Here is a 24,681-nt window from a genome sequence, read left to right as displayed (position 1 = left end):
GTTTAGAAACATAGTAATTATCTACTTGAAATTCTGCAATACTGGAATTTTACTGATTCTTAAAAGCAGTACAGATTACAAATGGTTCTAAGGCGTGGTTTGTTTAACTATCATTTATATTTTAAGCTACCATTGACTGTGTTTGCATAACAGCCACAAACTTGTTATTTGCCTAGTTTCACACTGGAGTTCAGAGAAAATGTGAAAAAAAACCAACAAAAGTGAAAAGACCTTAACTTGATGAACCCAGACGTTCGAGTCCCAGATGTGAAGGTGTAGAGAACAAAGATGATGACTTTGACGGAGATATGTAGGGTCTGTTTCCTAGGCAACAAGGACTAAAGCACTTTTTAAAAACCCAGAATAGCCAGATAATGTTTAGCAGCACCTCAGACACGTCCCTTATTCACCAAACTATGAAATGGAGAAAGAGGTTTAGCACAATGAGATTTGCAAGGTTTCGTTATTATTGATAGGGTATCATCAAGCCATTGTCAACTCCTAGTGACCAAACGACATGTGTTGTCCATGATGAGCTGTTCCTAACCTTGTCTTCCAGATCTTCCAAAATTGCACCTATTGTTCCCGAGGCTTCCTAAGAACCTGAAGCAAACTTCTTGTCCCGACAAAAAACCCTTTTATTCATTTACTGTGAATTCTGCTCATTCACATCCAGCCTTTTAAGGGAGGATTTACAGTCACAGACCTTATCTGGCTTGGAGAGCTGACAGGTTGATATCTGCAGAACTTGGAAAGGAGTCTTGAGAGTTACGAATCAATGAAGCGAACTAATTGTCTCCTGCAACTCTATTTCCAATTTCACTCCTCTTTTATTTCCTCTGAGAGCGTCATTCATCGTCCACCTGTGGCCTTACTCCCAAGTCAACCCCTGTTCTTTAGCTGTTCCCTTTGTCTGGCAACTCTGTGCATACTGGGAACAGGCTCCAGCTATTCATCTGCCTCACTGATGTCTGACTCCAAAGGCAGCTGATAACTGGCATACGGCCCTGGCCCCCTCTCTGCCTCTGACACAGGGCCCTCATCAGAGCCTTCCCCAGACTCCAGGACTGGCCCATCTTCCTCCCCAACCTCCTCATTGTCTGAATCTGCTGCCAGCTCCACTGGCCACTGGTAGGCCACAACACCTATCATGATTATAACTTCTGGTCACCCTTCTCTTCTCTTTTTCCCTACCTTTCCCAGAATTAAAACTTCACCTACTACTAAAGATAAATATCTTCTAAAGATATTTACCCATGTAGTAGGCTATATCGCTGTCATCCTTGTCATCTTCTCGGCTTCTTGTCTTTCTCACCTTCTCATCTTTCCTACTACCTTCTTTTCTTGGTATCTTATGATTTAGAATAGAATAGAATAACAGAGGTGGAAGGGACCTTGGAGATCTTCTAGTCCAACCCCCTGCTTAGGCAGGAAATCCTACACCACTACAGACAAAAGCTTATCCAACATCTTCTTAAAAACTTAAAATGTTGGAGCATTCACAGCTTCCGAAGGCAAGTTGTTCCACTGATTAATTGTTCTGTCAGGAAATTTCTCCAATCACACTTGGCCAATAAAGAATTATATTAATTAATTAATTAATTAATTAATTAATTAATTAATTAATTAATTAATTAATTAATTAATTAATCAAGTTACCGTCAACTCCTAGTGACCAAAAGATAGATTTTCCTCCATGATGATCTGTCCCTAATCTCCTCTTTCAGATGTTCCAGCACAGAATCCATCATCATTCTAACTGCTGGTTATCTTTCTCTTTTATTTCTTTTTGCCTTTTCTCCACATTAAAAACTTTTTGAGAGAGAGCTAGGTCTTCATTTAAATTCCCGGAATCTGTACTGAAGCAAACCTTAAGAAATGGAGTCTTAGTCTCCCTTTTTTCAATCATTAAATTTTTAGTTTTATTTCCAAAGTTAAAATACAAACTTCAAAAGGAAACAAGAACAAAGCAAAACTAAACAAAAAAAATGAGAAAAATGTCCATAAAAACAAAGAAAAAGAAAAACACACGCATTTATTGTCCCCTAATTGAATACTGAGAAGTGTATTTCAGCAATAATAGTTTCGCAAAACAGGTTCAGTTTATGAACTTCTACAACTCTGTTTACTCAACCAATTTGACTTACCATCTATCTACAAAAACAAAACTTAACAGGTAAAACCCAACAGCAAAGCTAAATTTCGAAGCCCTCTATTAACAATCTATTATTTTATTTAATCACATAAAGTCCACAGGTCGTAATCTTAACCCTCCTGTGAAGTTGGTTTCATGGTCTGCTCTAGCTAATGCAGCTGATGGGGACCTTGTTTGCAGGTGTTTTCTTCTGGATGTAAGCCTCTAATTCTTCATGTTTCCTTAAACGATATGTAATTGGTCCATACCAGGGGTGTAATGTTACCGGTTGGGGCCGGTTCGCCCTAACCGGTAGTAAAAAAATGCTTAAAAAAGTAAAAAAAGTTCCGACAATCAGCTGTGCAACTATCAGCTGTGCCTGATTGTTTGTGAGGTTCCTGCTTGTTGCAGAGGCCATTTTGTGTGAAGTCTAGTTGCTTTTACATTGTGTGTGAGTCAGTTGTGCAGCCACTCCCACCTGGTCATATGGCCACCAAGCCGCACCCACAGAACTGGTAGGGAAAATTTTTGAATTTCACCACTGGTGCATACGCACGAGGATAACACAACCCACATTTACATATGCTTCCTTTATAACAAGTGGGGGAATTGACACAAACACACAAATTAAACTCACACTTCCTTGCTCTAAAAACTGCAATCCAAACCAAAGTAAAAGAAGGAGCAATTCAGAGGGTTTGCAAAATAAATCCCCCTGGATATAGATAGCTACTATATATGCTAAAGGGGGGGGGGGGGAACCCCCTGTCTTCTAAAACGTTGGTTTAAACGAAGATTCCAGAAAGCATCTTAAATTGAAATATGGATTCATTGAATGTGTGATACCACAAGGGGTTTAGAATGATACCCAAATATAAAAATGATAGACAGAAATAATTCAGGATATGAGACTTAGTAATACACGTTAAGAACAAACAAAGAACTCAACAAATTTGGCTGCCACTCAACTTCGTCTTTAGATTTCAGTGTCTGCAATCTCACGTTAAAAATGAAGAGAAAGACACTTCTATTGCTAAGAACATAGAGGGGATGACATGTAGAAGGTAACCGTAACTGCCAGATTGATGTTTTATTAGCAAATAAGGGACGGCATGATGGAGACATGTTTGAATCAATAAGCATTCAATAAAGAATGAAAATGTATAAAACCTCTGGCATCAGTTTCTTGTTGCATTTTTAAATTTTAGAAAACACATTGAATAATGTGCCAGAGGCTTTTAAAAGCAATAGCAATAGCACTTAGACTTATATACCGTTTCACAGTGGTTTACATCCCTCTCTAAGCGGTTTACAGAGTCAGCCTATGGCCCCCAACAATCTGAGTTCTCATTTTACTGACCTCTATAAGCTTGTTAAATGAAACAAATATGATTAATGTTATTTTATTTGTGTTAAAATATATGACACTCGGGTGCCACACTGTTCATGCATTGATACGTTTGTAAAAAAAAAAAAACCTTTTAAAAAGTCAATCCTCATCCTACATACTGTATTTTTTGGAGTATAAGACACCCCTTTTTTCCTCAAAAAAGAGGCTGAAAATCTGGGTGCGTCTTATACACCGAATACAGCATTTTTTGCCTCCTGAATCCCTGCCCCCTTCACCAAAATGGCTGTGCATACTCTTATGGAGACTTTCAGAGAGCTCCTGGGGGTCGGGGAGGGCAGAAATGAGCAAAAAATGGGCCATTTTTTGCCCCCCAGCAGCACTCTATAAGCCTCCATAAGGCTATGCATGCAATGTTTTTTTTACAAAAAATGGGCCCGTTTTTGCGAAAAACGGCCCGGTTTTTGCTCATGTTTGGCCCCCCCCTCCCAGGAGCACTCTGCAAGCCCCCCCCCCCCCAAGGCTATTCATGCCTTTTATTTGAAAAAAAAAACCAGGCCCGTTTTTGTGAAAAACAGGCCATTTTTGGGAGGTTTGCAGAGTGCAAAAACTCCCCCCCCCCTTTCGGAAAGCTCTTTAGTTAGAGTGATTGATGAGAATTAGATTGATCAAGTGCTTTGCAAAAACAACTCTTAGGTGCTACAGATTGTCAGTGATTTCCTTCTCCAGCACATGGATAAATACACCTGGAAACATCTACCTACCGGTACCTACCTACCTACCTACCTACCTACCTACCTACCAGTGGTGGGTTCCTCCCGGATCGCACCGGATCGCGCGTGCTCCCTTTCAGCGCTCCACGTGGCTCTCGCGCTCCCTTCCGGCGCTGAAACCGGAAGTACAGTTTTGCCCGGCCCTGGCGAAGCAACGACGCCTGCCTGCGCTCCACCAGCTCGGCTGGGAACGGAGATGTTTCCTCAGCGGAGCGGAGCGCCTGAAAAGTCTTTTCAGGCGCTCCGCTCCGCTGAGGAAACATCTCCGTTCCCAGCCGAGCTGGTGGAGCGCAGGCAGGCGTCGTTGCTTCGCCAGGGGCGGGGCAAGACTGTACTTCCGGTTTCAGCGCCGGAAGGGAGCGCGAGAGCCAGGTGGAGCGCTGAAAGGGAGCGCGCAAGCCAGGTGGAGCGCTGAAAGGGAGCGCGCAAGCCAGGTGGAGCGCTGAAAGGGAGCACGCGCGATCCGGTGCGATCCAGCAGGAACCCACCACTGCTACCTACTCTCTCTCTCTCCCTACCCACCTACTTTATTTCTCTCTCTCTCTCTATCCATCTATCATCTATCTATCTATCTATCTATCTATCTATCTATCTATCTATCTATCATCATCTACCTACCTACCTACCTACCTACCTACCTACTCTCTTTCCCTACCTACCTGCTGTATTTCTCTCTCTCTTCCTCTCTATCCCTCTATCTACCTACCTACTTTTTTTAAAAAAATTGCCTCTTCAAAACCTTGGTGCGTCTTATACTCCGGTACGTCTTATACTCCGAAAAATACGGTAATCCACATACAGCATAGATGCAGAAGCTGATTCAGGTCAATTCCATTTTCTGCAAAATAGAAAATTCCAAGTACAAGTAAAAGACTGTGTAACCCTCAGCAGGCAGAAGAGGCGAGGGGAATCCTTGGGCATCTTATACACTGAATACAGCCATTTTTTCACAAAACGGAGGCGTTTTTGCCTTCCTCCAGCCCCCAGCAGTACTCTGCAGGCTTCAGCAGGGCTGGGGAAAGGCAAAAACGCCTCCATTTTTGCGAAAAATGGTCTGTTTTTCACCAAAATGGGATGTTACCTACCTCTTCGAAATCTTGGTGCGTCTTATACACCAATGCATCTTATAGTCCAAAAAATACGGTATGTATGTCTTCTCCCTCTCTGTGTTAAAAAGAAACACCCTTTTATCTAAGTCCTTTTGTGGTGGGTCACCAGGCAGTGGTCCCAAAAGGAAATCAAGGTTGACCTCATAGTAGCAGAATAGCTGCACAAACGGCGCCATCTTCTAACAGTTTATCTTAGGCAGAATGTTTTTTTAAAAAGGAGACAGTACGACATGAAATAAAGCTCAGCACCAAGAGTTGTCGAACAAATTTCCCTGACTTAGGTATGCAGTGCAATCCATAAAGTATTTAATGTAAGAACGTTGCCCGAAGCGATCCATGTGTGCTCTCAGTCAACAGAAGTGCAATTGTTTTATGAAGTGCAGCCTAAAGCATCAGGCAGGGCTGCCTTTCTTCCCGTTTTATCCCCAAGTGCTAATAGGCAATTTATATCGATACATTTTTTTCTTTTTTCCTTTTTGCTGCTGACATTCTTATCAATATCGTCTCTTCCCTAACAGGGGAGCTAAATTTGGCATGGGGGCATTAACAGCAATAGCACTTAGAATTATATACTGCTTTGCAGTGTTTTACAGCCCTCTCTAAGATGTTTACAGAGTCAGCATACTGCCCTCAACAATCCGGCTTCTCATTTTACCCAGGATGGAAGGCTTGAGCCGGTCAGGATCTAACTTCTGGCAGTGGGCAGAGTTAATCTGCAATGCTACATACTAATCACTGCCCCACCACAGCTCAGTAGGAAGAAAAGGGGAAGGGAGTGAGGAAGGAAGGAAGGAAGGAAGGAAGGAAGGAAGGAAGGAAGGAAGGAAGGAAGGAAGGAAGGAAGGAAGGAAGGAATGGAAATAGAACTCAGACTTATACACCGCTTCACAGGGCTTTGCAGTTCTCTCTAAGCGGTTTACAGAGTCAGCATATTGACCCCAACAATTTGGGTCCTCATTTTACCGGCCTGGGAAGGATGGAAGGCTAAATCAGTCGGCCTTGAGCCGGTCAGGATACAACTGCTGGCAATCAGAGGAATTAGCCTGAAATAATACATTCTAACCACTGTGCACTGTGGAAGGAAGAGGGGAAGGAAGGAAGGGGAAAATAAGAGAATAATAGCATCAGAAGGGATCTAGGAGGTCTTCTAGTCCAACCCCCTGCTCAAGCAGGAGTCCCTATGTGGCAGATAAATGATTCTCCAATCTCTTCACATGATATTATTTTAACATTCCTCTGCAAATTGAATTGCATCCCTCTTCTCATCCCTGTTTGAGGATCTCCTGGGGCTTAGCACTAGCACTTAGACTTATATAGCGCTTCACAATGCTTTACAGCCCTCTCCAAGCGGTTTACAGTGTCAGCATATTGCTCCCAACAATCTGGGTCCTCATTTCGGGGTCCCCAACCTCAGAAGGATGGAAGGATGAGTCAACCTTGAGCCAGTCAAAATCGAACTCCTGGCAGAATTAGCCTACAATACAGCATTCTAACCACTACAGCTCTTATATAGCAACAGCAATAGCACTTAGACTTATATACCACTTTACAGTGCTTTACAGCCCTAAGCAGTTTAAAGAGTCAGCCTTTTGCCCCCAACCAATCTGGGTCCTCATTTTACCCACCTCGGAAGTATGAAATGCTGAGTTAACCTTGAGCTTGGTGGGATTTGAACTGCCAAATTGCAGGTAGCCGGCAGGCAGCAGAAGTAGCCTGCAGTACTGCAGTCTAAACACTGCGCCACCACAGCTCTTTGTACGATCACTAAATGAACTGTTGTAAGTTGAGGACTACCTATGTATCTTCTGCAGACCTCATTGTGGAGCAAAAAAAGCTAAGTTCAACGCAAGTATCATTAACCCTCTCAACTCTTGATATATGCAAATAAAAACCAATAAGCAAAACAACACTTTTACTTTCGAGTAGCTGTCAAATTTATATCCTCCTCCCCCCTTTTTTTTGCCTGCTTTATATCACTGGAAAAAAGCTCTGAAGACTTTTGTCTAGTCTTTGATAGATAATTTATTTGTAAATCTGCTACCAAAATTTGCCCCATGATTTTTTGAAGTCTTTGTGAGACTTTGTGAGTTAACTGAGAAAAAAATCTTCACTTAAAAACACTTTGTAACTCCTGCACAGATCTGATAAAAAGAAAAGCTGTGTTTGGAGATATTGCACACTTTCTCATTACATATTTTTCAAAAGGAAGAGTGAGTCCAATTGGCTAATTTTATGGTGGCAAAAAAAAAGGAAATTGCCTGCCATCTAATTCCAAACTTTTAAATTTATCTTTGGTCCTTTTCATTAAAACTGCTCTGAAGAAACCGCTAAGGCAATTTTATGCAATTAGTTGTATTTATACACTTCCATAATACACACTTTAAAATAACATGCAACTAATTTAGAGTTTTAAAAGTTTATCAGTTCTAATTTCTTTTAAAATTGCTTTCAGGATGGATTGAGCCACAACAAAATTTTCAATGCTCCATTTCTGACATAAACATCCCTTTGCATGTAGGTGAATGACACAGAGTGTGAAAATTACACCTTTCAACATCTATTTGATGAAAATAGGCATGTTTGCCAGAGAGTCAGGTCCACAAACAAGTTGCAAGGATAGTAGTTGGCTTCTTTTGCTAACAAGTTGTGTAAGCCTTAACTTCCACAAGTATCTCTTAAAAAATGTATTTCACAGCATCTGCAGGTAGTGGACTTAGCTTTATATATGGGAATGAGGATTTGTTTGTTTCTTTTTGCAGACTTTCTGAAGCTCAAAGGTGCACCAATTACAAACAAAAAAACCCATGAAAATGTTTTTTCCATGTTTTTTGTTGCTTAAAATGCAAAGCAGAAATACAACACAAACCTAGCAAAGGCAACATTAAAAATAAAAAGATGGTTTTCTGCCTGGATGGTTCTGAAGGACAGAAAGGGGGAGTAGTGAGCTCCCTCCCATATTTGGGCATACCAGGGGTTGTAACACAAATACATAATTCTATCTATCTATCTATCTATCTATCATCTATCTATCTATCTATCTATCTATCTATCTATCTATCTATCTATCATCTATCTATCTATCTATCTATCTATCTATCTATCTATCTATCATCTATCTATCTATCTATCTATCTATCTATCTAGTTGACTTTGCAGTCATCGGAGTCATTTCCTACCTCGTGGGCTGTGAAGAGCTGCTTCGGATGCCCGTCCTCCATCACCACAGTGACTTTGGTCAAACGGAAGGCACTGGTCCCCAGTACCTGCCACAACCTCATAGTTTTTGGCCAAATCTTTGGTTTCGCTGAGAGATTTCACCTTGTAGACCTTTCTGGTGTTTGTATCTGACAAATAAAGGGATTCTGAGGCCGGATCCATAGCAAGATAATACTTGTGTGCTGGACTCGTGCTAAAAAACAGAAAAGGAGAAAGACAGGATGAAAGTAATTGACGATGAAGGAATCTTCATCTGTTCTCCTGTGGCCTCAAATTTGCTACGTTACTATGATTTCTTTAAATAAAAAGGTTGTATATAAAGTGATATGGAGGTGGTACCTAACACCGCATAAATTAAATCAAATAGATGCTAAATATACACTAATATTTGTTGGAGGTGTGAGAAAGAGGTTGGGACATATAAACATATGTGGTGGGATTGTGATAGTGCACAAAAATATGGGACATTAGAGCACTTTTGAATGTAAATTTAGATATGTCACCGAGGATTGCATTACTGTTGCTGGCGGAAAAACGGGATATAAATGAAACAAAAAAGGAATTGATTGTAATTTTGATAATGGCAGCTAGATTAGTGATGGCTAAATAGTGGGGATGAAATTGGGATATTCAAAGAAATGAATGGTACAGTGAAATCTGGAGTATGGCAACAATTGATAAATTTAACAACAGAAATTAAATTTAAAAAAGGGATGATTAAAGTAAACAATTATAATGAAATATGAGGGGATTTTATAAAAACAGTGTTGGTGGAAGGCAAAGGGAATAAATCTACTCAAGAATATAGGTTGTTTTGGAGGGGATAAGGGCACAGTTGAAATATATTGTATATTCTTTAGTTGTTATAGAAGAAGAAATATAATAAAAATATAAAATATAATAAAATATAAAATATAATAAAATAGTAAAATATAATAAGAATAATAAAAATAATAAAAAGAAATAATAAACATGGTCTCCAGGGAGGTGCACTATAATATTTGCATTTTTCTCTTTTTTTGTATATTATGTTTATGTTTTGTATATTATGTTTGTATTACTTGTATTCAAAATTATTTATATACATATATATGGTCATTTTATGTAAGTGGTATAATTCAAGATAAAACGCATAACAGATATAAAAGCAATTATCATGTATATTCAAAACATTCCCAATGCACAAGGGAAAACCAGTATAACAATGACTAAACGCCGAAGACGCACGGAACGCTGTTACCTTCCCACCAAAGATGGTCCCTATTTTTCTACTTGCATTTTTACGTGCTTTCGAACTGCTATGTTGTCAGTTTGTTTTTTTTCCACTTTACAGAGCTAATCCTGTAAGGAAGGCAGGAAGGAAACATACTGGTGTTGTTTCTAGCCTAATCTTTATTGCCCTGCTTACAGAAACTGCCTCTCCAGTTAACTCCTTATTACATTGTAACAGCTAAGGCAAAGCGCCCATCGACCTGAGTGATGTTGAGTTGGCCACGCCCACCTAGTCACATGACCACTGAGCCACGCCTACCCAGCAGGTCATTAGGGCAGAGAACCGGTTGTTAAATTATTTGAATCCCACCACTGCTTGTGTCCACTTGACATCTAATTTCTTCAGGATGTTACGCACCACATTTTTACCACTTAGAAAAATGATTAAGGCCTGCTTATTCCCACAAGCCTCTGGAGCGGGATCTGATGGGGAAGCTTCGAGCAAAGGGATTTTGGATGGCTGCTTCTTGGTGTGACAGGATTACCACTGGGTTTTTTTGTGTGTTTGCATGTAAAGTTCTGATCTTTCTACTGTAACTGGAATGTAAGCTGCTTAGAGCAATTGACAACTGAAGCAACTTTTAAGTCTGGATACAATAAGGAAGCAAATAAATAAGATTATACTCTCTCTCTCTCTCCCATCATAGAAAGCTAGAGAGTTGACAAGTTGTGGGATAAACTTAAGAAGAAAATGTCAAAGCACCTTTCCATGGAACAAAAAGCTCCAAACAAACCAAGATTAAGGCTACTGTTGTAGCCCGCCAGTGGCCAGTAGAGCTGGCAGCAGATTCAGACAGTGAAGAGGTTAGGGAGGAACATGGGCCAGTCCTGGGCCGCTTCGGGAATCAGGCTCCATGTGGAAGTGAGGATCCCTGCTGCCTGGAACCCACCGAAAATCTGATGCAGGGACTAGGTGGGCGGGGCTACATTCGGAGTATAAGACGCACCCAGATTTTCACCCTCTTTTGGGGGGTAAAAAGGTGTGTCTTATACTCCGAAAGGTACGGTAGTTCGCTTCATTGGTTCGTGACTCTCTGAGACTCCTTGCCAAGTTTTGCAGATGTCGGCCTGGCAGCTCTCCAAGCCAGATAAGGTCTGTGACTGTAAATCCTCCCTCGAAAGACTTTGCTGGATGTGAATGAGCAGAATTCATAGCAAATTAATAAAAAGGGTTTTTTTCGGGACAAGGAGTTTGCTTCATGCTCTTGGGAAGCCTCAGTCAGAACAACTGTATGTTTAGTAGGTGTACAAATAGTGATACAGCCTTAAACACTTTGCAGTTAAAAAACATTGTGAGAATCTACTTCATGCAGTCCTTGAAAAGCGCGTTCGTATTTCACCCACGTGGGATCTTCGTGTTAATAAAAGACTAACAAATAAAGTTAGATGGCCTTTCCACAGTAGACTGATTCCTTTAGGGATTAAAGAAAAAAGAAAAAGAAAGGAAGGTCTACCAAGAATCAGTTATGTTATGTGTTGTTTTTATTTGAAGTCTTCAGTTCTATTACAGCTATTTTTGTCAGTGTGTAAGTTGAGATGGTTGCCAAGGGAAGTCTAATAGAGGGTCAGATAGCCGACTTGAACTTCCTTAATGAAGAGGGATGAGATGAATCTTGGGAGGTAATCAGTTGCTAATTAGAGGCTGGTATTGGAAGGTGCCCATTATCTTCCACTGACATCATAGCATCTTCAAGTAGCTGATTACAAGCGACTTTACTCTGGGACAGCCTGCCAGGCCTGCAGCCATCTTTTCTTATGGATCTCAGGACTGCCATACTTTCTATTATTCTACTGTGGGAAAATGGGAGGGGGGATTATACGGAGTTGGATGATATGTAGCCATAACAAAATTCTTTCTAGAAAGCCAAGGTCATCCTTTGTCTCTGTACCTGGCCGGAACTGGATGGGTGGAACCAGCATGGCAGTGGAAGATTGGACCATGTGATGGACTTGTGGGTGTGGGGGCAAGATCTTGAACTTTCAACTGGGTGGGGAAAACCAGGAAGCTTTCAGATTCGGGTTTCCCCAGATGTGCTAACATGGCTCTCTTAATAAATTGGAACTTTGAGCAATACTTTGCCTTGGACTCTGATTTAATTTTGGATGTTATTTGGAACCCTGACATTAACCCGAATCTGACGCAGCCACTGGCTGCATGATTGGACTGAGTAGTAAGGGGTGTGGAAGGAAGGAACAGGAAAACACAATGTTCCAAAGCTGCTTTTCAACAGGCAATTGGACTTTCTTTGTTTTGTGTTTGAAGACATTTCGCTTCTCATCTAAAAAGCTTCCACGGTTCTAAAGAAGCTTCTTGGATGAGAAGCCATGAGAAGTGAAACATCCTCAAGGAAAAAATAAAACAGTTGTCATTTGAAGAGCACTTTTGGGACAATCATGATCTGGATGACTCAGAATCTTCATAGGCAGGGAAACGCAATCATAATTAGGGGCAGGAGGTTGTCCTGAAAGCGAGACAACGGAATAATTGTCAAAATGATTGCCAAATAGGCAGTCAGAGTTGTCAAACTTATTCTACGTAGTTTTCTCTCTGGTAACGCTGTGCTGCTAACTAGGGCATGCAAAACCTTTGCCAGACCTATCCTCGAATACAGCTCATCTGTCTGGAACCCACAATGCATTTTGGACATCAAAGCATCAGAGAGGGTCCAGAGGTATTTTACAAGAAGAGGACTCAACTCCTCTGCTCGTAATAAAATTCCGTATACCTCCAGGCTTGAAATTTTAGGCCTGGATAACCTTGAACTGTATTGCAAGATGCTCTAGAGCAGGGGGTCACCAACTTTTTAGACCTCAGGGACCACTAAATTCATAATTTTAAATCCTGCGGACCACTAATAAAATCTGCCTAATGACTGGCTGGGTAAGTGTGGCTAGGTGATCATGTGACTGGGTGGGCGTGGCCAACTTGACGTCACTCACGTCCAGTGACGCCTCACCAGCCTCTACTCGTCTCTCCCCTCCCAGCCACTCCTCACTTGCCCGCCTGGGATCTTTAGGGCACCAACAGGAAGCAATTGCTGGAGCTAAGCATCCACCACAAGAAAGACTTGGCAAAATAGCTCAGTTCAAATTGGATTTGACCAAGAAGGAGGCTCAGCAGAAGCACCTCACTGAGGACTACGAGCATAGGCTTTCCAAGCAGAGGCAAGACCTGCGGGAGTGCAAGGCCAGCTACCGGTGCCTAGAGGCTTAGCAGGCTGAGATAGTCAGCCAGTTTCGGGCCATTATGCAGTCCCACTGGAATAAGGCCCTACGGCTCTTTGCCACCAGCAGCACTTCCCTCCAGCCTTCGCCCAAAGCCCCACACCAGGAGGCTAAATTAGACCCCAAGTTGGAATTTCTGCCCCTCTCCAATCTGCACAAAAAGACCCACAAGCGTTCACTGCACGTATCCAGCCCAGGGGGCGTAGTTTGAGGACCCCTGATTAAGCGCAATATAAAAAACGCAAATAATTTTTCTGCAGACTATCAAAATTGTCTCGTGGACCACCAGTGGTCCACAGACCACCAGTTGGTGATCGCTGCTCTAGAGTCCACTTTGTGATAGAGTATAATTCAAAATGTGTGGGGTTTTTTTTTTTTTTTGTTCAACAATGAATTCCTCCACTTATTTTCATTTCCATTTTCTACACATCAGACAAAGCTCCCTGTTTGTCCCCCACTGGGGGAAAAAAAACCCTGAATTCACCAATAAGTATTCATTTTTTAAAAAAAAAAGTCACTGCCACGAGGCAACAGATGCTAAACCTTCGGAGTCAAACTCGGAAGACAAATTATGTTGGAAAATAGCCAGACAGAGAAAGTGTTTTGTTGCTTCTACTGGTAATGGGAAGAACCAATTATAACCTTATGTTCAGAAGCTGCCTTTCACGCAATCCTTTATCTAAGGATTTATTCAGCTGTATCAGCCCCTGAAGCTAAAACTGGGGAAAAGTTTTCAGTGTGGCTTTCCCCCCCCCCACTTATTTATTTTAACTGTCAAGTTCTCATCATTCTACTTAGGAAACGTTGTAAACTTTCTTCAGCACAGTCTTACAAGTCAGTGGCCAATGCTCTCATCCACTTCTAGTGAACAAATTCAATAGGCAGAGGCAGTGGTGGGATTCAAATAATTTAACAACCGGTTCTCTGCCCTAATGACCTGCTGGGTAGGTGGGGTGCAGTGGTCATGTGGCCAAATGGGCGTGGCCAACTCAACGTCACTCATATCGATGGGCGCTTCGCCTTAGCTGTTACAATGTAATCAGGGTTAACCGGAGAGGCAGTTTCTGTAAGCAGGAAAATAAAGATGAGGCTAGAAGCAACACCAGAATGTTTCCTTCCTGCCTTCCTTACAGGATTAGCCCTGTAAAGTGGGAAAAAAAAACAAAAGGAGATTTCTTCCAACAACCGGTTCTCCGAACTGCTTAGAAAGTTAACAAACGGGTCCCCTGAATATGTGCGAACTGGCTAAATCCCATCACTGGGTAGAGATGTTCTCTAACATGGAAAGGACCATGTTCTATATTTTTTAGACTTGGGAAGGTGGGGACCAAGCTTTCATATCATTAACATGCCAAACAAACCAGAATTGTATGCATTTTTTTTAAAGAGTAAAGCAATTAATTTTTCCCCTCAATGTATGAATTTATCCTTTCCTCCAAATTTAAATGCTGAGGTTTTCAGTTGCTTTCTATCCTGTTTTTGTACATTTTGGAAAATTCTAATGATAAATAATTCAAAATTATCATCAGTTTTACAGGTGAGCCGGGTGGGAAGCCACCTTGGCAATTTTTATAAGGACCAAGGCAGTTGCTATGTGGTTTTTCAATAGAGATAGGGATGGTTTTGATTGCCTTTCCTCAATATTAATTATAAAACAACATTTGGATGGTTATCCAAGCGGACCTGTGGGAATATGCTAGGAGGAGGAGGAGAAAGTGGAAGAGGAGGAGAAAGAGGAAGAAGAAGAGGAAGAGGAGGAGGAGGAGGAGGAGGAAGAGGAGGAGGAGGAAGAAGAAGAGGAAGAGGAGGAGGAGGAGGAAGGAGGAGGAGGAAGAAGAAGAGGAGGAAGAAGAAGAAGGAGAAGAGGAGGAGGAGGAAGAAGAGGAAGAAAAAGAAGAAGATGAGGAGGAGAAAGTGGAAGAGGAGGAGAAAAAGGAAGAAGAGGAAGAGGAAGAAGAAGAGGAGGAGGAGGAGGAAGGAGGAGGAGGAAGAAGAGGAAGAGGAGGAAGGAGGAGGAGGAGGAAGAAGAAGAAGAGGAAGAAGAAGAGGAAGAGGAGGAGGAGGAGGAGGAAGAAGAAGAAGAGGAAGAGGAGGAGAAAAAGGAAGAAGAAGAAGAATTTGTTCATAAGATCATAATTTTCATACCTGTGTCTGGTGTCCCTGTTTCTTGAATGGAGATTCACACAGAGGCAAAAGTAAAAAAAAAAAAAAAAGCAAAAGAAAATGCAATAACGTAAATATATTAACAGAAACGATCATCAATATTTTTTAGGCAAGTAACGTATTAGCCATCCTGCATCCTATTGGATCTGCATAAAAACAATAACTTTGTGATAAATACATCTATTTAAGAAAAAGTTCCAACCGAAACAGTAGGGTGAGCATTTAAATACAAGAGCGAGTTTATTTCCCTGCGTTGCGATTCACATTTATCCTGCTAAATACATGTTCAAGAAAGCGACAGTAATGAGCAATTATTATATTATTAATAATCAATCAGTGGAACAATTAGCCAGTGAAACGGTTTGCCTCCAGAAGTTGTTGGTGCGCCATCGCTGAAGACTCTTAAGAGATCGGAGAGCCATTTGTCTCAAATGGTACAGAGTTCCTTCCAACTCTCTTATATTCTGTTAATAACTGGAGTCAGCTAAATATATACTGTAAGTTGCAAAAGATGCTTTGATATGTTATTTTCTTAATGTAAAGTGGGGGTTTTTTTTGCTTTGGAAAAGAGGAAAGATGACACAACAGATATCCCTTGTATACCCTGGCTGAGGATTTTAATACATCACTCCTGTGATATTTTTTTACCTTAGTTCCAGGATGCTAATAGAGTTTCCTGAAGGAAGGAGCCTTCGGACAAAATTGAAATCGCCAATGTAGATGCTCCCATCCGTGCCGGACGCAAGAGCCACAGGCGCAAACAGTTTGCTGCTGTGAGAAGGACCGTTACAATTGGTGCAGGAGACACTCCTCTGGTGCCCGTTGCCCATGACAGTGGAGACCACTGCTGGCTGCTGTGCGATGAATATGTTCTCTCCGTTGCCTTTATGGACAATCCCTGTTATTTGCAAAACAAAGAAAGATACACACATGGACCCATTGTCAACTCATAAAGTTGCCATGGTGAGGAAATGGGGGGGGGCATTCTTTGCATACCATCGGCTAGAGTCAGATCTCAGATTACCACAGCAGGAGGGGTGCACCTCATTGGGGAATGTGATTTATGACACAGACTGAGGGGAGGGAAGGAACAGGGGCAAAGTTCAGCTATAATTCAAATGAGGCTTAGATCTGACTGCAATACGGTATTGCCAAAATGGTGTCTTAATAAATGACTGGTTTTCTTTTGAAACTTGGCTCGAGGCTCATGAATCAATTAGGGCTTCTTTCGGAAACCTGACAGACACCCATAGTCACAACAGTACAATAATAGTTCATTTGATTCTTTCTGCAGTAAACTTCAACTTGTGACTATCATTGAACCCAAAATTTCTGTTTCTAAGCAAGACAATTTTGCCCCACTTTATGACTTGCCTTGAACACATTTGTTAAGTGAATCATTGCAGTTGTTAAGTGAGTAACCTGGCTGTTAAGTGGAGCTGGCTTCCCCATTGACTTTGCTGGTTAGAAGGTCGCAAAAGGGGCTTGCGCGACCCCAGGAAATAGTAATTGTCATAAATATGAGTTAGCTGCCAAACATCTGAATTTTGTAAAAAAAAGATGTTAAAACTCCAGAAAGAGTGAAGAAGAGCAACAAAGATGATGAGGGGACTGGAGGCTAAAACATATGAAGAACAGTTACAGGAACTGGGTATGTCTAGTTTAATGAAAAGAAGGACCAGGGGAGACAGGATAGCAGTGCTCCAATATCTCAGGGGCTGCCACAAATAAGAGGAAGTCAAACTATTCTCCAAAGCACCTGAGGGTAGAACAAGAAGCAATGGGTGGAAACTAATCAAGGAGAGAAGCAACTTGGAACTGAGGAGAAACTTCCTGACAGAACAATTAATCAGTGGAACAGCTTGCCTCCAGAAGTTGTGAATGCCCCAACACTAGAAGTCTTTAAGAAGATGTTGGATAGCCATTTGTCTGGAACGGTATAGGGTTTCCTGCCTAGGCAGGGGGTTGGACTAGAAGACCTCCAAGGTCCCTTCCAACTCTGTTATTCTATTCTATTCGCATGACCTCAAGGATGATTTCAATGGTCATAAGTGTAAAAAACAATCATAAGCTACTTTTTTTCCAGTGCTGTTCAATATAAACAGTTACTGAATGAACTGTTGTAAGTTGAGGACTACCTGCTTTAATGTTTTCCTTTTAAAAAGCACAACTAAAGCAAGTGAGATGAAAGACAGCCATTTGCTTGGACACATCAGAGTTCAACCTGGAGAGAGTTGACAAAAGTTGCTGTTTTCGCCTATATCTTGGGGTGTGAAATAGCCTCACACTCTCAGAACCACACAACGAAGGAGAAGAGCTCAGAAAGAACTTTATGAGTGTTCTTTTAAACATGAATAAGCCTCGTGGTTGTGTATCTATCTGGTCAGCCCTACTACCAGCGGAATTCGCGTTGTTATAAATCAGTTGTTTAAGAGGCCACAAAACTCCTTGTGGTTTTATAACACAATTAAATAGCATCCTCTTGTTTATTTGTATGCTTATTCGTCGGATTTGAGGCCCACTTCAGTTTTGTGAATTTTGGCAGTTTATAGAAAATAAAACATCCATGGCATTACGATATATGTAATTACAACAATAAAAACCATGAGTTTGCTTAAGCAAACATATAGCTCTTTCTTAACTATTTTTTAAAAAGCCCTCCAGAACAGCTCCATATTCAATTAGTTTCCAAAAAGTCAAAGAAATGTAGAAGGATATGGAAAAGAAGAAATGAGCAGCAACTGTGAGTAAAACATGAACCTACCCTGGAAGAACAGGAAAGCAGGAGAAATAAACTTCAGATTGCCCTATCTTGACCCTAGTTGGAATAAGAGAAACGTTGTCAGGCTTTCAAGACTGTGTTACTACAGCCAATTACCAGTAGAATTGAATTCTAGTATCTCATTTGGTGTCTGATACAGAGTGGAATGGTGGCCTAGTGGTAAAGAGGCTCATCTCCCACTCAGAAGGTTGAGAATTCAATTCTAGATAGCGGCAGATGTTTCTCTCCTAGGGCACAAAGAGAAAATACCTGCTGTGAACTCTTGTGTGGTGTCAGGAAAGGCATCCGGCCAGTAAATGCTCAGCCCCATCCAATCACTCCGACTCAAATTGCCTCAAATTAAGGGAGTACAGGGTCATAAAAAGGGAGTGTTTTTTTAAAAAATAGTGTCTGTTTCTGAGCTGGTCTACTTTGGAAGGCTGATAGAAGACCAGGCCAAATCTCAGCTTCCATGGAAGAGTCTAGCTAGTCCTAGACTTACAAGAGTTTGCTTAGTGACTGAAGTCACACCAGCACTGAAAAAACTGTTAAAGGAATGGGGCTTGCAAGAATGATCAGATGTTGAAGAAGACTTGGATGAAGAGATTTAACAGCCCAGAGATTGAAGGAAGTGTGAGAAAGAAACGCAAAATAACCTCACTTTGATTTGGTTTAGTAAAAGCTGGATCCGAAACTTTGATAGGCTTTCAAGATTCTGTTATTGTACCCTACAACAGTACAATATTTCTGCAATCCCCTGGGTTATCGCTCCCTTGATCTTTCTTCTCTTGAAGAGCTGAGAGACTTGTTGTTCTACAGTGCCATTTGAAGAAGAGATGAGAGTATCTCAACCCTTCCAGGTGGACGGATCCATGAAGCTAATGTCTGAACAGGGTATGTTTCCAAATATATTAAATTATGCCCATCTAAGACTAGTTAGAAAAATCACTGGTTAACCCTGATTTTTATGCTTTTTTAAAATCAATTAGCAAATAATCCTTCAGGTTGCTAAAATTTTCTTTTCCCTACGAGTAAAGAATACCTAACTGGAATCTACCTGTGCAGTTAATATGGTGGGGTATATTGTGTGAAAAGGACACCTTAAAAACTAATCAATCTTAAAAGAAAGGTGAGAACACATTGCTGTTCATAACAGAGGTAAATAGAGTAGTTTTCTGATTTGGTTTTTCCCCCAGAAAAGAACCATAAGCTGCAGTACAAATCCAATATTCAGCCTGGAATGAAAGCTGACAGATGTGAATGAAAACTCCAACACCTTCTATAGTGTATTTATCTTAGGGATGAACAATTCTCTGATTGATTGTGCTCCCTTTTCACCAGTGAGTGAGAGAAGTGGAAAACATCTTTTTTTCTTTTTGAAAATACAGGATTTCTTGTTTTTATTGTTCAAAGTCTTTATCTTCTAAGGTTGGAGTTCATGATGGAAAGAATATTCCGGAAAATCCATTTTCTCACCATTAAAAATCTTCAGTATGATTTAAGTCTTCCAAAGCAAGTGACAACACATTCGTATATGTCACAGGTACTAGGGGGTGGGGGAGGGGGAAGGAAAAGAACAAAAACGGTAAGAATAAGAATGAGAAGAAGGAGAACGACAAGGAGGAGGAGGAGAAAAAGAAGACGGCGAGGAGGAGAGGAAGAGGAGGAGGAGGAGGAGGAGGAGGAGGAGGAGGAGGAGGAAGAAGAAGAAGAAGAAGAAGAAGAAGAAGAAGAAGAAGAAGAAGAAGAAGAAGAAGAGGAGGAGGAGGAGGAGGAGGAGGAGGAGGAGGAGGAGGAGGAGGAGGAGGAGGAGGAAGGAAAAGGAGAGGAAGAGAAGGAGGAGGAGGAGGAGGAGGAGGAGGAGGAGGAGGAGGAAGAAGAAGAAGAAGAAGAAGAAGAAGAAGAAGAAGAAGAAGAAGAAGAAGAAGAAGAAGAGAAGGAGGAGGAGGAGGAGGAGGAGGAGGAGGAGGAGGAGGAGGAGGAGGAGGAGGAGGAGGAGGAGGAGGAGGAGGATTTGAGGATTGTTGGATATTGGGAGGGACTTGAAATGGTCAGAATAGCTAACCAATTGACCATTTGTCGGAGATGCTGGTTGGTGACCCTGGTTATGTCCCAGATGAAGACAATGAGTTGTCCTCATGAAGGTCAACAACTGAAAGAACATTTCACTGCTTGTGACAGAAGGATTAACATGCAACCATTTTTCTTCTTTTTATCAATGGGTTTGCTTCCTACTCCACTTTTTCAGTTGGGTTTCAAGCGGCTTCCCTTTTATTTCTTCCATCGTTTTTTTCTCTCCTAATTCTTGTGGCTCTTATTGCTGGAGGAAGAAGATACCCTTTGATCTGATATTTTGTTACCCTTCACAGTTTGAGGGATAATAATTGCATTCGTTCTCCTCTCCCAGCCCGACTGATCTAATCCACTCCTGAGCGATTACAACCAGAGAAAAGCACGTGTAACATCTATCAAAAGCCCTGCTCGCTGTCTAAATATTGCTTTTGTTTCAGCAGTAGAAATTATCTCCAGCCTATGGCTAATGAGAATTATGAAAAGTTTATTCAGAATTGTGGCTACTGCAGATTGAAAAATCCAGACCCCAAAACCCTCACAGCTTCAACCTTCAACTGTCTACCGTGGACCTCATCCCATTCCTAAGAGGTCCGTAAAGGGGGCATGCATAAGCGCACCAGCGTGCCTAACTGTGGGAACAAGGTCGCCATGGTATATGTGCAGATCAGTTTTCCTGATTGGAACACATATATGGAATTTGGGACTGGAATAAATTGAGTAGTAAATGCGGGTTGAGATGGATGCCCACTAGGAGGACCCAAATTAGAAAGCTGTGCTTGCAAAGCTAAAGTAATATCGAAACCATCTTAACAGGGACTTTCAAACTGAGGAAGTTACTAGCAGCATAGGAAACACGTGGTAAAAGCGCTTAAGCAGGTATAGCTAAAAATAACCATATTAGGCAAGATGCTGTATTTAACCAATTATATATCAGAATGCTTTTATTTCCTTATCGGCTCTTAATAAAAGCAGGCTTCAGATAACGTTCTGGGCCACTCATGCATCAAGGAACCTTGTCTGTTGTCTTCATTATGAGTGACCCACTCATTGCGGGAGGGCAAATCCGCACCTAACTGTCCCCATTTATTTGTATGCATTTCCTTTATTCAGGTCCATGTTCATACTTTTACCTGCTATCTTGTCCATGTTTGACAAACTAATAAATAAATAAACTCTCAGTGAGAAGTCTTCCATCTCCTTCTAAATCCATTAGAACGTCTAAACTGCTTTAGAAGAAGCAGCTCCATTTCTCACGAGCGAGATGAAAAGTCAGATTCCCATCGCATGGCCCGTATTGAAAAGCTTCTTCATCAAGTAATGCAGGTAATCACAGGTAAGTAGAACTCTTAAGATAAAACTTTCTCCCACTTTTCTTTTCATCATTTCCCCCCCCTCTAATACTATGCTCCCCGCATATCTCAAGAGGCCTGCATGACACTAAAACTGCTTTAGTCTTTAAAGAGCTCAAAACTTCTTACCAAGAACGGTATATAAAAATTCTTGACTTCTATATTGTTAGGATGTAGCTCTGCCTTCAGCTATCAGTATATCCTTGCCGTTAAGAAGGATGGATGAACCATGCTTATTAGCTTTAGAGCTGTAAAGTGTCCTATTATTTCACCAGCAAGGTGCTTTATTTATTTACCTGAGCCTTGCCTAGCTCTTCTTTTCAACTACTGGTAACAAGAAATAGCTTCAACTGCTAAGCATGGAATCCCAAGGGATCTCCACAGTAATACGCCCATGGCTTTTGCGAGCTACAGAGAAGTGATGCATCAACGTTCTCTAGGCTTATCACAATCAGTCTTACACTAGGACTGTCACCCCAGGCGATACTTAGTAAAAAGGGGTCATTGCAGGAACTTTGATGAGTTAGGACTATGAATGTTTCATGGGCATCTCCAAAAGTCTGGAAAAGCTGCCTAGAAGTTCCGAAAACAGGGATACCTTTAAATTCCCAAGTTCTTTTTTAAGCACATCAAGAGTTTTCACTGCAGGAAACTTGTTGGCTCCTGTTTTGAGGCCTATAGATCAGGGTTGTCAAACTTGATTTCATTGAGCGCCAGAGTTTGACCTCAGGGGGCCAGGGTGGGTGTGACAACAATGACCACGCCAAGGGTTTTGAAATGGGGGATCTGGTCTTTGCGTGGAACTATGGGTGTGAGCCGAGGTGGTTACCAGGGTGCATTCTACAATTAACGGGTCCCTGCTCTTACAGGGTTGGCCTAGGCGATTGGCGCATTTGGCACCACCACATTGATCAGCTGCGACCACAGATGGCCTCATAACTCATGGAAACAAGACTTCAACATCAATCATAATTTAGCACCATCTATTTATAAAAGCTTGCTCCTGGGGAGGAAAGCTACAGCAAATCTATACAGCATACTAAAAAGCAGAGACATCACCCTGTCAATAAAAGTGCGTACAGCAGTGGTGGGTTATGACCTGTACACCCTGCTACGGCCGTACTGGTGCCTGCTGGGAGCACCAGGTACTGTTCCGGTATGGTGCTCCGGAGGGCCCACTCACCCGCCCGCGCTCCTTACCTGTATTTGAGGTTTTCGAGGCTTCCATACACAGAGCGTACGGCGCCTGCATGATGCTCTGCCAAGCAGCTGGAGCATTGCGGAGCATCACGGTCTGTAAGTAGGCATGCATAAGCTGCACGCGTGTGCACACGTGCCTCATGCATTCATGTGGTGGATGCTGGGCCCCGTTGCACCGTACCGGTTGCACCGGGATCTGGAACTCACCACTGGAATATAGCCAAGGCTTTGGTTTTCCCAGTTGCAATGTATGACTATGAAGGTTGGACCATAAGAAAGGCTGAGCACCAAAGAATGGAGGCCTTTGAATTCTGGTGCTGGAGAAGACTCCTGCGAGTCCCTTGGACAGCAAGGCGATCCAACCGGTCAGTCCTAGAGAAGATCAACCCTGACTGCTCTTTAGAAGGCCAGATCCTGAAGAGGAAACTCAAAGACTTTGGCCACCTAATGAGAAGGAAGGAGGACTCCCTGGAGAAGAGCCTCATGCTGGGAAGGATTGAGGGCAAAAGAAGAAGGGGACGACAGAGAAGGAGGTAGCTGGATGGAGTCACTGAAGCAGTCGGCGTGAGCTTAAATGGACTCCAGAGGATGGTAGAGGACAGGAAGGCCTGGAGGAAGGTTGTCCATGGAGTCGTGATGGGTCGCGCACAACTTCGCAACTATCAACAACAACAATTTGTAAACATTCATAATTTCTGTCTGGGAGGGAGAATCCGCTTCTGTCTGTCGCATAGGTGTTAAAGCTTTAGAGTAGGACTAAGGAGAACCAGATTCAAATCCCACCTCAGCCATAGGTGACTTAAGTTTGGGGTTGTTATTTTCTGTCAGCCCAACTTACCTCACAATACTGTGGGGAAATCCCCATATAACCTGCCTTGAGCATTGTAAAATCTGATAATTTTTTTAAAAAAGAAGAAGAATGAAAAAAGAATAAGGATTATACTCACCACTCTGTGTATTCAAAATGTGGTGTTTGTCCAAGGACCAGCCTCCTAGATTTGAAGCATCCAACTCAAATCCTTGCAATGTCACAGTCCTTTTCTCCCACAGAATCAGATCCGGACAGCTCTCATATTCGTAACCTACCGAGACTGCGGAGAGATAAAATACAACAGATCTTAACTACTAGTTCGTCAATCTAAGAGCAGGCAACGGGTATTAAAGTAGTGCTCCAGAGGAAAACCGTCTTACAACATTAGCGTCTTTGTGTATTTGATTTTGAATATGGTAAAAAAAAATATTCATGTTTCATTCATTCTTCTCGTGAAGGACCTGATCTAGTAGCGATGGAGTAGAAGCCATCTTAAAAGGATCAGGAAGAGATCATATTGCACTTGTGTTGGTGCTTCCAGGTTGAAAAGATCAGTCAGCGGCACCACCGTTGCCTGTACGATGCCCAATCGGGGGTTCCTTTCACGTCCCTGGTAGTAGCTGGAGCCAAGTACAGGAGCTCACCCTGCCCCAAGGCAGCACTTGGGTCTCGAACACAAGTTTTACTAACATTCAACTCAGCACCCTAAGGTACAAGAGCCACTATGTTCTTATATGAGGAGGAGAAGACAAGTTACTTAGGAAGGTTAACTTCTGTGCTGAATTGCTGCTAATCGTGACACAAAGCCATGGTCCAGGAAGCTCTTTTAAACTTTGACTTCCCACCGCTACTGCCTATCCCCAAAATAACCACTGAAGAAACCACTGGATTTCCAGAGAAAAAATTGCAGACTACAGGAATTAGGAGCGCTTCTTAGGTGACCCTGAGGATGAGCCTCCAAGTGCTTCAATGACCCTCTAAATCAGGGGTAGTCAGCCTTTTTATACCTACCGCCCACTTTTGTATCTCTGTTAGTAGTAAAGTTTTCTAACCGCCCACTGGTTCCACAGTAATGGTGATTTATAAAGCAGGGAAGTAACTTCACTTTATAAAATGTATAAAGCAGAGTTACAACAAACCCCTACCGCCCACCGTGAAAGATGGAGCGCCCACTAGTGGGCGGTAGGGACCAGCTTGACTACCACTGCTCTAAATGGATGCCAAAGACCAGCCTGTCTGCAAGGAAT

At 42.0% G+C, this 24,681-nt stretch overlaps 1 protein-coding gene across 1 annotated transcript in view; it reads right to left on the bottom strand.

Annotated features, from left to right (window-relative positions):
• The window catches only part of TENM1 (teneurin transmembrane protein 1), a 384,715-nt gene that overhangs the window by 50,366 nt on the left and 309,668 nt on the right, over positions 1-24,681 (bottom strand). Inside the window, exons 17-20 of the mRNA XM_081964396.1 lie at positions 23,571-23,714; positions 15,889-16,138; positions 15,223-15,243; positions 8,541-8,773 (exon numbers count right to left, since the gene is read on the bottom strand). Of these exons, the coding sequence (XP_081820522.1) occupies positions 8,541-8,773; positions 15,223-15,243; positions 15,889-16,138; positions 23,571-23,714 (648 nt within the window). The remainder of the gene's footprint in view (positions 1-8,540; positions 8,774-15,222; positions 15,244-15,888; positions 16,139-23,570; positions 23,715-24,681) is intronic.

This window comes from Natrix helvetica (assembly GCF_964273705.1).
Source record: "Natrix helvetica genome assembly, chromosome: 11".
Lineage (NCBI taxonomy): Eukaryota > Metazoa > Chordata > Lepidosauria > Squamata > Natricidae > Natrix > Natrix helvetica.
This window is presented reverse-complemented; position numbering and strand designations above follow the sequence as displayed.